The sequence below is a fragment of the Bombus huntii genome, chromosome 9, assembly GCF_024542735.1.
Source record: "Bombus huntii isolate Logan2020A chromosome 9, iyBomHunt1.1, whole genome shotgun sequence".
NCBI classification, from domain to species: Eukaryota; Metazoa; Arthropoda; class Insecta; order Hymenoptera; family Apidae; genus Bombus; species Bombus huntii.
The window spans coordinates 14626337-14643596 of record NC_066246.1 but is presented as its reverse complement, the minus strand read 5'-3'; the positions used below and the strand labels follow the sequence as shown (position 1 = coordinate 14643596).

Here is a 17260-nt window from a genome sequence, read left to right as displayed (position 1 = left end):
CATAAAAATATCGTAATTTTAACTCAAATGTGCCTCTGCTTCCTATATTCTGATTTTGTACATATCATTTCCCCATCGGATGTAATAATTAGTGATAAGACTAAGTATCGATAAGGCGAAAAAAGATCGCAGGTGGAAACATAGGAAGCTCGCTGGTATACACTTTGTTGCTAATTTTCTAATTTCTCTGACATCGTCGTGTCCAAATATTAATAACTGTCACTGTACGAAGCTTAACCATCGTCAAATTAACCAAACCACCCTGCAATTCCCTCCACTTCGCCCTATCTCTCGTATCAAACTTTCAGCGCCGAAAACCTGGCCAACAACGGTAACATCAACACCAATCTCGCCTGGAAGGTACCATTTTTCATCGAAAACGCGCATCGATCGACACGACGAACTCATCGTTCGTTGCATATATACGCGAGCTCGTACACGAGCCATGGCCCGGATCCGGATGATGAAACGGTGCGCGGCCGGGGCAATTTGACTTACGACATTTTGAAAGCGAGCCGACCGATCGTGGGCGTGTGTTGAAACGTTGCGATGTCGGACGGGTTTTGCGTGGGCCCGCGGCGCATTACATCTGGCCAGGTACGCTGCTTATGATGGACGAGACAGGTGATTATGCGTGTGGAAACCAGCATGTGAACTCGCGCGCCCCGTACTTTGGTGTGGGTGCTCGTCGCGGGCCGCAAGAGCGTCCGTGTGGGTGCGGTGCACGAGGCCCTGTCGCCGTGGCATGTGTGGGTTCCCAGTACCATTCCGCGCATCGGATAACCTCGTAATTTCTGATTTTTCTACGGGTGTCGTGACACTCGCGGAATGTCCCGAGAAACCGATTCGTGGCAGTGTTTCCGCCTGTTCGGGTCTTGCAGACTTGCTATCCGGTGACACATGAGTGGATAAGTGTTTGTGAATGCCCGGCGAAGTTTTGTGAATTTAGTTTTGTTTAAATAGATGGAATACAGATGAAAGATAATAGGGATAATGTTTTATAACTATGATTACGTGGAAACTTAGTAATGCGTATTTTAAATAAGAAGGAAAATTTAAAATTTCTGCTTAGAAATGTAACTTTATTCAATTAGGTATTGTCCGTTTTTGTCGATAACCTTTTGCCATCTTTCGGGCAGTGTTATAATTCCATGTTCATAAAACGTTTGATTTTTGTCAGCAAAGGCTGAATTAAACGTGATTTTACATCATCAGCGTCATTAAAAATTGTACCATTTAAGGAGTTCTGCATGGAACGAAATAAATGGTAATCTGAAGGCGCAAAGTCAAGGCTATATGGTGGATATGACAACACACCCCAACCTAAGTTCCAGTAATTTTTCGCGAGTGACCAAAAATGTGTAGGGCTTTGCATTATCATGCTGGAAAGCAACAGTCTTACGATTTGCCAATTCTGGCCGCTTTTCTTCAACTGCATCGCTCAGTTTGGCGAGTTGTTGAACGTATACGTTTGAATTAATCGTTTGGTTTCTTGGTAATGGTTCAAAGTACAGAATTCCTTTATAATCCCACCAAACTGACGGCATAATCTTTTCTTGATGAATCTCAGCTTTTGATATCGTCTGGGCTGGTTCATCTTGCATCAGCTACGATCTTTTCCCATTAACGTTGTTATAAACTATCCACTTTTGGTCGCCAGCAATCAATCGTTTCAGAAATGGATCAATTTCGTTGCGTTTCAGAAGCGAATCGCAGATGCTAATGCGTTGCGTCAAATGAATTTCCTTAAGCTGATGAGGGACCCATAAACCGAGTTTTTTGACATAGCCAAGCTGTTTTAATTTTTTTTCAATGCATGTATGCGATACATTGAGCTTCTCTGCAATCTCACGCGTTGTGCTATGACGATCTGAATCGATAATGGCCTTGATATGGATCTCATCAACTTCAACTGGACGGCCAGATCGTTGAGCATTTTTCAGTGAAAAATCACCAGAACGAAATTTGACAGACCAATTTTGACACTGCCTTTCTTTCAAGGCTTCATTCTCATATACAGCACATAACTTCTCGTGTGCTTGCGATGCGTTTTTGCCTTTTCGAAAATGATACAATAAAATATGTCTGAAATGCGCGTCTTGTTCTTCCATTTTTAAATTGGGATAAAAACGAAACTAAATAACTAATCGATACAATTTTTTTACTAAATTAAAGATGGAAATCCAAACAGCAAGAAAACGATATAGGTTAGGTACTTTGAACACGTTGACAAAACAAAAGAATGTGCTAAGACCACCTATTGACAAATTCCGCAATCACTTAGTTGCCAACCCTAGATACTTCCTGAGGGTTTGGAAATTCATAGCGAGATGAAAAATGGGGAAGAGTAGAATAAGATTGGAGGACTGACAATAAGAATAAAATTTAGTAAATCTAATGTTAACGCATAAGAAAATCGTTCATAATCAAAATAAAATGGAAAGTACAGGAGATTAAGGTAAGGCTGGAATGCTAAGGAGAAAGCTTTGTAATTGTAATAATAACATCAGAGTTTCTGAATGTTCATCGACATTTTAAAAGTTTGTTCCCAATCAACTAAATGAAATGTGGGTAGCTTAAATTAAGGTAAAATCAGAATTTTAAGAAACTAAGAACAAAATTATATTATTTTGATGCCTATTAAAACATGAGCATTTCTGCTGACTGATAATGCCAAGATTCCTAAAGTGTTTAACTACATACATTTACAATTTCTAATATGTTTAATATTGCAATAAAAATCTAACGAATGAATTGCAGTATAAAATATTTAAGCAGTTTTGTTCTTTCATAGATATTCTTTCTTATTCTAACTCTTGTACTCTTCTTATATATCATCTTATAGATATATTCATAAACATTTTTTCTTAATACTAGATATAACATAATCTGTCTAATGTGTAATATGTATGTCGCATTGAAAAAAGCAACAACACTTCAACGTTGCATGCAAGATATATAAAATCCGTTACTTAGTCAACGTGTTATTTTTCTATTTAATGACATAAAGTTGTTAAATTGTAATTTTTTATTAAAATAACAACAAATGATATGTTAATAAAGTAAAGAAGAAATTGAAATGTTGAATAGAATCTCAAATATCCTACTTATTAAAATCAATATCTTAGATTGCGTTATTTCTATCCTATTGAATTAGCAAAACTATGCGCCGTAAATCCTCCACGTTATGAAATATTTCTAATTGAAATATTTCTATGTTTCCCGTAGCAGAGGAATTTAATAGAAAACAGCGACTCTTTACATAGCTAAGGCGTGGAAATACGATTTCGAAATTCCTAATCAGTACAACTTTGTAATAATCTTTAGGTACCTTTGAATAAAAATACGCACAACAAATTTCATAACAAATCGTCGACCCGGTGCCAGTAACACACACATATTCGCTGCTATCGAAATATTATACAAATTGAATAGTTGAGTCAGTAGTATTACTTAACCGTTAACCCTCAGCCAGCAAACACTGGATCATTATTATCGGAAGCGTGGAATTTTTTATTTTGATATATCGAAGAGTCGACTCAAAAGGCTTTCCAACCCCCTCCCCCTTGCCAACCTCCATACATTTACTTTTATAATGGTGTACAGGACTTGTGTAGAGATCGATGGAGATTGTGTGGAGACAGATAATTATTTCCTTATCAAGATGTTTTACAATTCCTGATGCCAAATATGAAAGTATACATATAATAGATATTTTCAATGTTAGTGGCAAATGGATATTGTTAATCGCGTTGCGTATGGTGATTAGATTGCGAATATTTACGCCAATTTATAGTTTTACGAAGATAATTTTAAAAACGGAGCTTCGGTAGAAATTTGTTTCACTGACTACAAATTAGAACCGGTAGTATAATTTGCATAGTTTATATATTTCTACATATTAGCATGTATTCTGTGCAATCTTGCCCTTTGAAATTTCCCATAAATGTGTAGGGGATGGTTGATCGTGAGATTTATTAGACGAGATTACTCGTTGTTGAAACCGTCAAATATATTTAAAATGTTAAATAAATAAGTACAGAAAGACGTTCGTACTAACGGATTCGTTAAGACAGTGTATAATCGCTAAATATAATCGCTGATAACTGTACTCTTTTCAGTTGCTTCCGTTTATTTATACAGGTCGGGGGAGAGTCGAAAAATTCAAATTCGTCTTCCTTCGATGGTTGCACGTAGCTGCGACATTGTTTTGCTCAGAGTTTATTTATTAATACATTGTGCGTATCCTAACGACATTGCTACTCCGAGACAAAACAACAACATGATTTGAATTGTCCTGTAGCTCATGTACCGCTACAATGGAATAAAATTGTTATATAATTTTTAATAGAATCTATATTTACGTATTGGGATTTTCTAATAAATAAATTTACTTAAAAAATAAAATCATTGAAATAGTTTGATAGAATAATAATAAGTAGACTCCGCAGACATCTGCGTTTGTGCGTTTATTTAAAGCAGCAAATTTAAAACAAGAAAAATGCAAGTAATGCATATAATACAGAAAAATAAAGAAAATATCCAAAGTATAGCACTCATTACAATATTCAACGAACGAGACAAGCCTCTGATTAGATTTCATTTCTTTAGTTATATTCGCAAAAATATGAATTTGTATAAAAAATCCGCAGTTTAATTATAAATATCAGAAATCTATATCAGTCAGAATTGACCCAGCTCTCACTCTCCAAGCAGAAAATACTTACATAAACCAACGTATGCGCCAATAGCAGCCAGTGTGTTAAGTTTTAAGAAATTCAAGTTCGAACAGCCTGAAAAGTCCACTTGTCTCTTGTGAACATTGAGTAACGATCCATAACGAATCCAATGGACAGAGTATCGGTTAAACTCTGACCGCCATTTAACCCTCGTGACGCTTCATTTGCACAAGACGCGGATGAAAGAGGAAGCGAAAGAATGAAGGAAAAGCGTGAAAATTGTGGAACTTTAGTGTAAAAGACTGCGGGTGGCCGCTCTTCTTTCTCAGTAGGCAATTTGCCCCGGATACAATTCACCTTCCATTGTTTTGTAACTGATCCCACTAGTTTCAGTTTCACGAGGGTAGTAAACCTGCAGAGTGAACGTAACTTGACCCTAATTTATTGGGAACCATCGAAACAACACGGTTACTTTGTCTTTTGACAACTGTTTAAATATTATGCGCCGTGAATCGAGATTACAATAGGACTGCGTTTCTCTGAATTCTGTTTGTAGAAACGAAATTTTAGTTAATGCTTACCTCGACGTGTATTGAAGGGCTTGTAGCACTGAGAACACGTTACGATATTTAAGTTGTAGTTAGAAAAGAAAAGCTAATGTATAGGTTTTATACCGAAGAGTTTTATGGTCTACGTTTATTACCATGAATGTTAACTGACTATGAATTTAGCACCTTCCAAAAAGTGATTTAATCTAATTATAACTGGATATTTATTGGCATTCATTAGCATTTATTGCAGCAGCCTTTTCAAATTCTATTATGTGAATGAAAGACAATACGTATTGGGGAAAATTAGTGAATTATTAGATATAATTCTAGTTACAATATATAAACTCTATGTTCCCTAATGAGTTCATAAAAATAAAGTTTTATCTACTATAAACAAGAACAGGTATATTTCAGAATTCATATTGTATGTGGCTTCAACAATTGGATCGATTTCAAACAGTTAGAAGGTTTGTGAATGAAAAATTAGTAGCAGTTACTTTAAAGAGTAATTTGTATGAACGCAAAGCTCGATGCCGGGTCAGTTTTCACCGCAGGTAGCTCGAGGATTCGTTTCACCCTCTTCTGTTTGCATTTCGTTCTGGTACTCTATTTCTCCACAGGATCGTAAATATCGTTGGTGAAAACCGCAACAGAAGCCATGATCGCGAGTTTTATTTACGTTTAGGCTAATTCGAGTAAAGATCATGGTCAAGAAATCCAAGCAACATCGGAATCACTGTCTCATTGTATAAATAGGTATATTTTTGCCATTAGATCGTTTCAAGTAATTGCTGGATTTGTAAATAAAAAAGGCCATGCCAATTTTTGTTTTTTTTTTCAAAACATATAAAATATACTCTAACTTCTCCGTTTTCTGTTGTGTCTTACTAAACCTCACTAAAGAAATATTAGGTCGTCCGAAAAGTGTCTTTCTTTCGCAAACGTGTTTTTTACAACAGTGCACCTTCGTACAAACGTGAAACCAAGTCTGTGAAGTGTCGTGGTGTTTATCTCAACAGAACAAAATGGATCGTACGTAATTCGACAAAATAATATAAAACAAAAAACGTTGTACGTTTATGTCTTCTTCATAAAATTAAAGAAACTTTTCGGACAGCCTAATAAAATAGCGAAACTCGAAGATGGTATCCCGTTGGAGGTAGCCATCCACATGTTATTTAGCAATTAAGTTAGAAAAATTTACCAAATGTCCAGCTGGACAAATTGTAAAGTACAAATTAAATAATAAAAAAAAAAATTCTAAATTCCACAGTCGTAAACTTCATACTACAAAAATGGCATACTTAAAAGTATTAAAAGTATTCGTCAAGCTACGAGGCACTCACTATGCTATATACAAACATTCTCACCCTCCGAATATTGAACAATTTTAATATTGAACACTTCAAACTCTGTTCAACGATTGTTGATAATCTTAACAGATACTTAGGAACAACATGGTCGTCGTGGTGAGTACAATTGTTACAAATAAATAGGTGTAGCTCGGGACTGTATTTAAGGACAGGGTACGCGTCACGCCTATATCCGGCCGGGTATTTCCGCTCTACGAAAAGCACTGAATTGGACACGACGTCGTTGTCTGGGGAGAAAAAGACAGACGATGCAGACAAGTCGGTCGCGCGAGTTGGCGAGCGCCGAAACGTCGGATCTGGCGAGTAAATACGCGTGGACACGCCCGTAGCAATTACACGAGTGCCTGCAAGTATAATGAGCCGTGAGTTTCATTGTGATTTATGCCGCGGCCAACTTGCTCCGTGTCAAGACATCACCTTCCTTGTTCTGCTGCTTGTAAATTTGCGATGAACCGGCCAGAGATTCGTACGAAAACTACGGTCACGAGTTTCACATCAAACTGAGAATTATACGTTGATACGGGAATCGGAGGTGTTAGTGAATCTTTTTGTATTGACAGGATTCTCTCTTTTTGTTAGTCTTTGTTTATATATTCTTTTGAATTTGTTGAAGTAATTCTCACTTCTAGAAAAACTCTGCATCTTCTCTAATGTTTAGTTTTCTTAGTCCTCGAAGCCTCAATGAACTTGAAGGACCTGTCAGCCTCATAGCTTTTTTTAGGAACACACCTTGCACAGTTGGTGCAACGAGGTACATACAGGCAAATTTTTCGTAATTATATATGTCGAGTTACCATTGGGGCGTTTAACGAACCTTCATTTGGATTAGCCATTGTTGTTATACAATATAGATGATAGTTAACGGTACAAATATGGTTATTACAGAATTTGACAATTAGCCGTGGTGATTAGACCCTTCAGATGCTAATGACAATAATTTTAGGTTCAATAACGAATACACGGTCAATGGGATAGCAGATGCGCTTTCTTCCAAAGTCTAAGTCGAACTCAACTTACTTGTCCACAGTTTAAGTGTAACTCAATTTACTCGTCCACAAGTAGAATTCATCTTACTTGCCCACAGTACAAGTGGCGCTCCACTTATGTACTCTTCTCTGTACCTCTCCGTACCCCTCGGGTCAACTATATTTTTTAAGGAGAGCTATACAACTACTCTATACTTCTGTTAGGTTAAAACGTGCATCCCGTGACCGTGGCTACGTTTAGCGACCAGATGTGTCACTTCGAGTCCAAGCCTACCGTCAAAAATCTCGGGCAAACATAATCGGATTAAATCATAAACAACTACTTCTAAGTTTTATTGTTTAAGTACAGCTATAATAAAAAGTCTAGATTAAAGTATTAGGGATTTTCTCAAAAATTCCAAAGGAAAGGCTCCGATGTTCTTTCATCTCCGACATATAAATACTCATAGGCCCATGGCTTCAAGCTCTTTTGTAAAGTAACACTGCCAGAGTGCAGTTCTGGACTAGCATACACATTGTATTAGGTCGTTTAAAAAGTTTCTTTCGTTTTATAAGGAAATAATGGATGCACAACATTTTCCGTTTTATATTATTTTATCGAATTACCATTTTGTTGATCCATTTTGTTCTATCAAAATAAATATCACAACATTCGACAGATTAGGTTTCATGTTCCTATAAAGATGCATCGTTGTAAAAGACGGGTCTGTAAAAGAAAGACACTTTTCGAACAACCTAATACTTATACGGTTGAGGAAAATATTAAGTTGGTATGATCACTAGTTCCTACATGCTAAGTTGGTACGACTTCTAACGACGCTCCTTTGTCTTAGGCGTTGGCCACGTGTTAATTATCTGAGTGTATCCGGTGTGTTCATATGGCTGTACATGGTGGTGAACGTAAAAACTGAATCTGTGTGAATCAATAAATATCAAATTCCAAAACCTATTTAATAACATATACTTAAACTTACTTAAATATATTTCTAGTATACATTCATTCACGCATTGCCTCTTTCTATTCCGAGATAAAATCTCAACAGAATTTACACAAAATTTACAAATTGATTCGTACCGCGTCAAGAGACACGGTTATGTAGATGGAGACGACACCATTAGAACATTCGAATAATTAAGTAAAATTGACACCACGACAGAGCGTTGAAAGTGAATCTCGAATAGGTAATAAAGACTATTTTTACTTTTCACTTCTTCATTTCCCAGAATTCCTTCAAAATTTACACATTGATTCATAATACATCAAAAAATCTTATTATGCTCCATACCATAAATTAACGGGTTAAATCACTTGGGTATTTTCTTATAGCCATCTTAACATATATTCACCGTACAGATTATTAACTAAGATACTTGGCTGATTCTTAATCCCAGTTTGTATCCATTAACGAAATCTTCAATTATATTTACAACAAATTCAATTTCAGGATCCTCATCTCGAATATACCACTACACAGGACACTGATTACTGTTCGATGAACGAGTTTCTCAGATATTCGATAATCACTTTCAATGTTCGTTTCCTTCGTTAGATAATCCTTCTTTTAATCTATCTCAATATCTAATAATTCATAAAATAAAACAATGAACCTAAAAAGATGTAATTCGATTTCGATGACCAGTCTGAAAACCTATAATATTCCCGTGAAATATAATTCATAGGTCAAGATAATTTCCCATAAATCCAATCTGCCTCTTATCTCGACCGGCGTTATTAATCATTGGAGTAGGGCGAAAGAGAAATACAGAAGAGCAGATCGTACGCGGAGAGCTGCATCCTGATCGATAAATCGGCCGGGCTAAACAACTCGTCAAAACCATGACACATGACCTGCACGACATGACAGGCGTCATGGGCATCGCGTGTCGCGCACCGTCGCTCTAATACCATTCGGTTCCATGTATTATTCAATCAGCCAATAAGGAAAACACGCCATTCGTGCTACACTCGATCCTTCTGCGTTCGTGTTTGTTCGTGATACGCGTACCAGAGGAGGGTGCTGCTAAATGAACTTACGATCGTGGAAAATTGTCCTCGACAGGGTCTGTCGAAAGTTAATCACGCGGATTGAGCGGTCGAACGTTGACAGCTCGCCACAGACACAGCGGAGAAAGAAACGAACGAGTGAACGAGAGAATGTAAAGGCATTGAGCGACTCTCGTTTCGTTGGGCGCTGCTTGTTTTTTCCTAGCGCCTTAACACTATCTCGTTGATACGTTTCTTGCGTTTAGTATTACGTACACTTTTATCCATAAATCGCTGTTGTAAAGTAGCGTATAATTAGAAAAATGACGATTTAACAGATTTCTGCTGTTATGACATCTCCTATTTTTGAAAAAACTTCAATATGTAGTGTGGATTATATACATTTTAAATGCTACGCATTTTTAATATAAAGTTGTTGAATATACATTACTATATAGTACAATAGTATACTTTCCTGTCGTATAAAGTATGAAAATAAAATAATTATTGCGAATTCTATAATTATTGACAATTCTAAAGCACATTTCAAAAACCTAAGAGTTTGAGCAGGAGTATTTCAGTTTGAACAAAGTCCCAAACGTTAAGTACAATAATGATCGATTGATTATGGCACGGAATGGTACGCATAAATCTAGAAAAAGTGATGTGTTTGTTTATTTAAAGATAAAGTTTACCTATGACATAATCACCACCAGCTGGTTACCTTTTCTATCTGTCTCATAATTAAATTCAACGCGTATCAATCTCTCCACGAGTCCATTTACACGTCGTTCTGGTTGTTTCTCCACAACCGTGGAACACAGTGAATAACAACGACGACGAAATAAAAGAATGAAAACTAAGAAGAAAAGAGAAAAGAAGGGACGATAACGTCGTCAGCTTGCGACAGTTAATCCTGCGGTCAGACTCAAACCGGCCATTACGACGTGCTGTCCATCGTTAAGAAGTCGCGTCGTGAATGGTCCCGCGGTAATAACGAGCTCCTTACATTCAGATTACACGTGCGCCGCGCCGTGGCCGGCTTACAACAGCTATAAAGCAATAAAAGTCGATTTGCCTGGTGAATACGGACCTGGTGATATATTGCACCTTAGCGCCCACGTAACTAAGGAGCTCACCGACCGCCACAACTTCAACTCCGCTGCGATCCTCGAATTTTTTATATTTTAATCTCATTTTCCTCGTTTCAATCGAATAAACAGCTTGTAACGACTTAAAACGATTTTTAGCATAAAGGAAAAGTATCAGTGGATTTTTATGAATTTATAGTTATAGAAATTTGAAAGTACAAAATTGCACAAAATGCAAAAATGTATATTATATCGAAAGTATAGCACTTGCTGTAATACTTGCTAGATAAAACAATCTCCTGTCCAGGTTCTACTTTTTTAAATATATTCTCAAGAATATAAATTCCCATAAAAATCCGTAGTCCAGTGATGAGTCAAGAATGGAATTTGCTCAGCTATCGCAGCTACGATCCGAGAGACCAGATAATCAAGAGGACGAATTATAAATTCATTATTATCGAATCATCGAGCAGACGTCCGAAATGTTCGCCGCAACTTGCTCAGATATTCCTCGACTCCTGATCCATGATTATCTCGCTCGTCAATCTCGCCGGTTTTCCGTCGACAAATTGATTCCCCGCTGATTACCCGATCCCCTGGGACGATCGCTTATTATGCCAGACTAAATACCTAATGGACGACGAATGGCAGAAGAGTTAAGAGGTGAGGAAGGCCGGAAACGATGCTATAGACTGAGTGCCACTTCATTAATACAGACTTGCCGTACTCTTGTTACGTCTTTTATAGATTAGGTGTTTGATATCGAATGTTTTAAAGTCAGCTTCGAAGTAGTTCTTTATGTTCTGCTTTTAATTTAGATTGCTAATTAATCCTGTATAAAATATTTCTTCTTGTAGATGAGGCAATGAATTGCTATTGGTTACAGTTTTTTATTTTAGTGAAAGAATTAACAAGAAATGGTCGTAAATGATCCGCCACCTATTTCGATAAGACTTCACAGGCTTGAAGAGCAGCCAAAAATATTAAACATCTCCATATCCTGTTTTAGTTACGGTAACTCAAGTCTGAGATGTTACAAAAGGTTACAGATTTAATGTATAAAACACCAAGTGATCTGAGAGATTAATTAAGAGCTAAAGAGAGAGTTAAAAAAAGAACACATACTTTTAATGTAAATTATTATATAGTTTCTTTCATTTTGCAGTTTTTGTGGATTTTTTCACTCTTATATTTATCGTTCTTTTTTTTATTCGTAGAATATGTAGAGTAAAGAGAAATAAAGACGTATTACGATAGGACGAAATTAAAACATCGGTGCGGCCTTTAAGTGCTCGTTTCTTTGTCAACGCTTGTTCCCACAGATTGATCCTTCAGCACCTTGAATTCGTGATCCGTCACTCCTGCGTGAATTGTCGGACTATATATGCTGTCATATTCCTCTTCCTGGTCCCTTGTCATTTTCTCAGGATCCCTCAGTTTGTGAAACTTGTTGAAGAGCATAGTAGGTTCCGTGCAGGAAGTCGTGCTGCACTCTATTATGGTGCTCGGGCACTTGTTTAAATCGCAGTTGAACCCCATTACTCTCCTTGCAGCGAAGTCCCTGTACACTTTTCTTATTTTCTTTACAGACTCCGTAGTTCTTTTCTACAAGTATAACAGTCTGTACATCACATCAAATCGATTCTAACATACGGGTATTATTAAAATTGTTTTATTCTCACTTTTACTTGGTTTGAAAATTGCTGGAACTTCCTCTTGCTTCTTTTTATCCTGTGCGCCAAATTATTCTTTTTTACCGATTTGCACACTGTCAATTCGAAACTGAAGCAACGCTTAGTTCAGCTTACAACTTTTCTAAATTCCTAACAATTAGTACTAGAACTACTATTAGGACTATTGAAGCCTAAATCTAAAATATATTTAAACTGTATTAAAGAAATCGGAAAGCAGAGGATACGAAAACGTATATTAGCAGAAGAAGAAAAGCAAGTTTTTCATTATATGTTTTAGAAAAATTCATTTAAATCCTCAGGGATACACTGTCATTTTTATCGAGTTTTTACGAAAGCTACCGAGGACCAAAATACAAAACTTAATAGTAACGAAAGAAAAACAAACTTTTATTCATATAATTTACCAAAATATCATTCGTCATTATAAATCTAGAAAACTTCTGTGAAAAATTATTCTTATAGCTAACTATTTTGACTATTCGCATAGTTCTAATGTTAAAAACAAAACAGAAACAGAAATAGCGTCAATTACCTAGAGGTGTCCAAATCCTTTCTGTATCCCGTACAATGTTTCGAGCACCCTCGTCGAAAAAATGGCGGCCTAAATTTCGTCCTAAAATCTCTCACATTCTTACGACGTCGATCCGTATAACACCCTGCTGGTTCTACGTTCGACAATTGTTCTATGTTCTTGGGAGCACCGGAAGGCATCGATTGATAGTTATTTATTTCGTCCTCTGTAGCCGGTTCGTGTTCCTTGTTCTTCATCTTCAGTATCCCTTTTTTATTCCCTGTTCCGATGTCGACCACAGATTCTTTATGCATATCTTTCCATTTTCTCCCTTTACCACAGTGTTAATCTTGTTTCTTTCACTTCAGGATTGATCTTGGACACTCCATGAAGTTTTGACGCGTTTCAATTTCAAGATTTCTCACGAATTTCAATATTGATATGTCTATAGAATTTTTTAATCTGGTGAGTTGTTATGATCTCTGATTTTTTCAATATCGTTGAATATTTTAATTTTTTTAGGGGTCTTCAACTTCAGCGGAATATGTGCTTTCACAGGAACTAATCGAAGTCGAATACGGAATTCGCAGTACCGCCCATTCGCGTAAGATCAGCATGGTTTTGGTGCCTACTTTCAAGTCTTCATCGTGCGAAGGAGCTGAGCACCTTGCTATTATGATGACTCTGTCATGATCCTTTAAACATTACAGTTAAACATTAATTCAATACTCAAAAAAATAACCGGAAAGAGCTTTCGGTAATATGGTTTTATATTTATCATTAATTAATGCCGCCCCATTAGTTGAATCTGTCAAATTTCGTAAGAAATATCGATACTCTAACCTCGTCCTTCATTAACCTCGTTCGCATTTTCCTCCATATTTTTCGTATGTTTCGGAGGTTTTCGAAGAGCTTGCGGCACAAATTATCCAATGAGACGGGTAGTTAAAAACAGCAGCATGTTGCGATAAAGGAGAAATCGAAAAAACGACAGACTAAAATTTGTCCATCAAAGTAAAACGAGTGTTCGTCTGATTTAGGAGGGTGGCGCCATTTAAACATGCGAACGTCGACTTTCATATACGTCTTTCACGTTAATGATTTCCTTGTTGTCTCTTAATCTTTCCTTTCTGCTCTTTCGTAAAGGAATTTCTGACTGAAAAGTTTCTTTCCATTACGTTCTTTAAGCCTTTAATCGAAGGTTTTATAGTCCTATGTTGAGTGTTCTGAAATAAATTGTTCTTCGAATTTATAAACAATTTTTAACAATTAATATACAGCGGCAAACATATAAATAGGAAAATTTGTTTCATCAAATTCGATTTAATCGATATAGTTTGTAATTATTCGAAATGAAAATTTGAAAACTATTCTATAGGATGTATAAGCTAACTTAACTTGATCACGTAGAATAACTTCTAAAGTATGCGCTGTATAAAACAATATTTATACAAAAGTTTCATGGTGTGGAGCAGTATATTATGCGATGCACGTATCTTTTTTATAGGTGAAGATTTCAAGGTCAACTTTGTTATTTTAAATGGAATGCTCTATCTTTTTATGTGAAAATATGGGAGACTGTTGAATTCTGAATAAAAAAAGTATTGACCTTTATTAATCCTGAAGCTAATAGTTGACGATTAATTTCGCTTTGTTTCTGGCAAGATTATTTTGTGTAACTAATATCAAGTTGCAGATTAAATATCATCCAAGATTTCCGTAAAGCGGCGGTGCTTATATCCTGCCCTGTACATCACGCACATGTAACAAGGCAAATGCTGGGCAGACAAATTTCTCAATTGTTGGATTAGCTGCGATGAAGAATTTCTGTGGCCGCCACGTTCGCCAGATTTAAAGCCGCTAGACTACTTTTTGTAGGGGACGTTAAAAAATATAGTATACCGTGAACCAACAACGATATCAGAGAATATGAAAGAACGAATTCGTGAAGCATGCATTACGATTGGTGCGGATACTCTTCAGGGTGCAATTTTCTGTTTGGTTAATAGATTTCATCATTGTATTAATGTCAATTGATATCATCTCCAACATCTACAACACTACACAGCAGTTAATGGAGTTAAATGAGTGCGAAGAGGTAAAATCTGTAGTACTGATAAGCATCGTTACGTAAACACCGCTGTTTTACGAAAATCTTGCGTGATATTCAATCTGCAACCTGATATTAGGCACACAGAGTAAACTTTCCAAAAACAAATCGTCAACTATTAGGTTTAGGATTAATAAAAGTCAATACTTTTTTATTCAAAATTCAGCATTCTCCCATATTTTGACGCAAGAAATATAGCATTCCATTTAAAATAATAAAGTTGATTTTGAAATCTCTGGAACGCCTTCACCTAATAAAAAAGATACACGCACCGCATAATATGCCCCTCCAAATTATGAAACTTTTGTAAACAATTTTTTCATACAACGCATACTTCAGAAGATATTCGAGGCGATTGACTTAACTGAGATACCCTGTACATTTATAACGACTAAATATTTTTATAAATTCTATATTATAGAAAAAAAAGGAACAGAAATAAAATTTTGCATACTGCGATTAGCTGAATTTATGAGTAACGATTTTTCTATTTACATGTACAGTACTGTATACAATAATACCGGTAGTATATCCATCGATGTGCTGATATCAGCAGCAATAATTGATCTTTTCGCCATATTCTCGCTGTTAAATGTAACCGATGGTCTCTCCATATTTCCAACATCCATGGCATTCTTAGTATACCAATTTCTAGATAATCTCACTAAACCAAAAATTCGATGATAAATATTTTATTCAACTATAAATTCGTATTTCTCTGAAAATTTACTTGTAGTATCAGCCACGTGATTATCTTTTGACGTTTGTGGTTCCCCTGAATCATGTTGCTCTTGGTAAACCTCTGCATCCTCTTTCTTCGCTTTCGAACTTCCTGGATTGTCTTGATGTTTTTTATAAATGACAGGATTTCCATCTTGATAAGAATCGTCAATTCTGAAAAGATAAATTTACAGTAAGTTTAATTAGAATAGATTTGAAGAGTAAAAATGATGATCAATGTATGTGGCAGAAAAATAAAAAATGACTCTTTTTAATGTTATAATATTTAAAAAAATTATAATATTAATTTATAAAACCACGAAAGAGTCCGGAAACATATTTCTTTACCTTTCGGTATTCACGGACGCATCTACATATTTTCTAGGACGTCCCTCAACCTCATCTCCGTCTTGCTCCCTATACTTTCTTTTCTGAGTAGACGGTTTAGCCGAATGTGACGAAGAACCTGATTTTACCGGTGTTGAAGTAACGAAACCATCGTTCGGCTAAAATCAGAATAAATTGTACATGCGTATTTATTTAAAAATTGTATAGTATATAAGAATTTTATACTTCGATCTTTTCCTCCAATATCTTCAAAGTAACCATAGTTCCATCTAAGTAACCATGCAAGTGTGGTAATTTCTGTTCGCAACAGTTGAAATTTCGTTTCTTGAATATCTTCCACCAGAAATTTTCGTCATCGAAAAATCTTTTCAGCTTCGTCATTTCTTTGATACAATTGTCTAAAATTTCTCGAAAATCATTTACATCCGATCGTAATGAATCTTGCGTTTGACAAGGAGCATCTTTCCTCTCATTAACTCTCTATTAAACAAATATCGATATAATTACCATTCTCGCTAACAAGACAAAGTGTATCTTAATTTTAGTTATTAAGATCATTTTACTGGTCTAATTTGTTGCTGAGCACATTCTAGCTCCTGAATACTTTGCTTCAAGTGTCGAATCCTGTCGAGCAATCTTTGCGTGTTGCAAAATTCCGTCTCTACTTGTGATTTCGCGTACTTACACTTCCTCAAGCTGCAGCATTCTGTTACTGGTTTGATCGTCTGATAACGATTGCTCTGTGGTTCATTACCGGCCGAAGGGGAAATCGAAGAGAAAGTAGGCGCGCAGCATCCTCGTTTTGATTCCTGATAACCAACAATCACAATTGTACTAATCGCGTTACTCTTTACTCGATTAAATTTGTAGCAGCACATGAGTCAGAGGACGATGCGAATCGACAGCGACTCGTGTTGTTGTTTTGCCTCGGGACATTGACACCGTCTTGACGCACAAAACGTAACGATAAATAAACTCCGGGCAAAACAATACGTGCGACCGTCAACAGAAGTTGAATTTAGACTTTCCGGTACTCCCCCGACCAGTATAAATAAACGAACACGATCGTTAAGACAATCAGTGAGTATCGAGCATTCTTATAACGAATTAATATCGAGCAATCTTATAACGATTAATATCCAGCGAACGTACTCATTACCGTGTATACGCATATCGAGCAACACTCATCGAACGACGACTAACTCTGTACTGC

The 17260-nt window shown here is 36.3% G+C and overlaps 1 protein-coding gene and 1 long non-coding RNA gene across 2 annotated transcripts in view; one reads left to right on the top strand and one right to left on the bottom strand.

Moving 5' to 3' along the window:
- LOC126869842 (uncharacterized) overlaps positions 1-17260 on the top strand; it is a 210896-nt gene that overhangs the window by 183035 nt on the left and 10601 nt on the right. The window lies entirely within an intron of this gene.
- LOC126869829 (uncharacterized) lies at positions 15633-16521 on the bottom strand. The gene is made up of 3 exons (XM_050626900.1): positions 16273-16521; positions 16048-16205; positions 15633-15873 (listed from the first exon to the last, which is right to left on the bottom strand). Exons 1-3 carry the CDS (start codon positions 16426-16428, stop codon positions 15672-15674), a joined length of 516 nt encoding a protein of 171 aa, XP_050482857.1. The 5' UTR covers positions 16429-16521; the 3' UTR covers positions 15633-15671.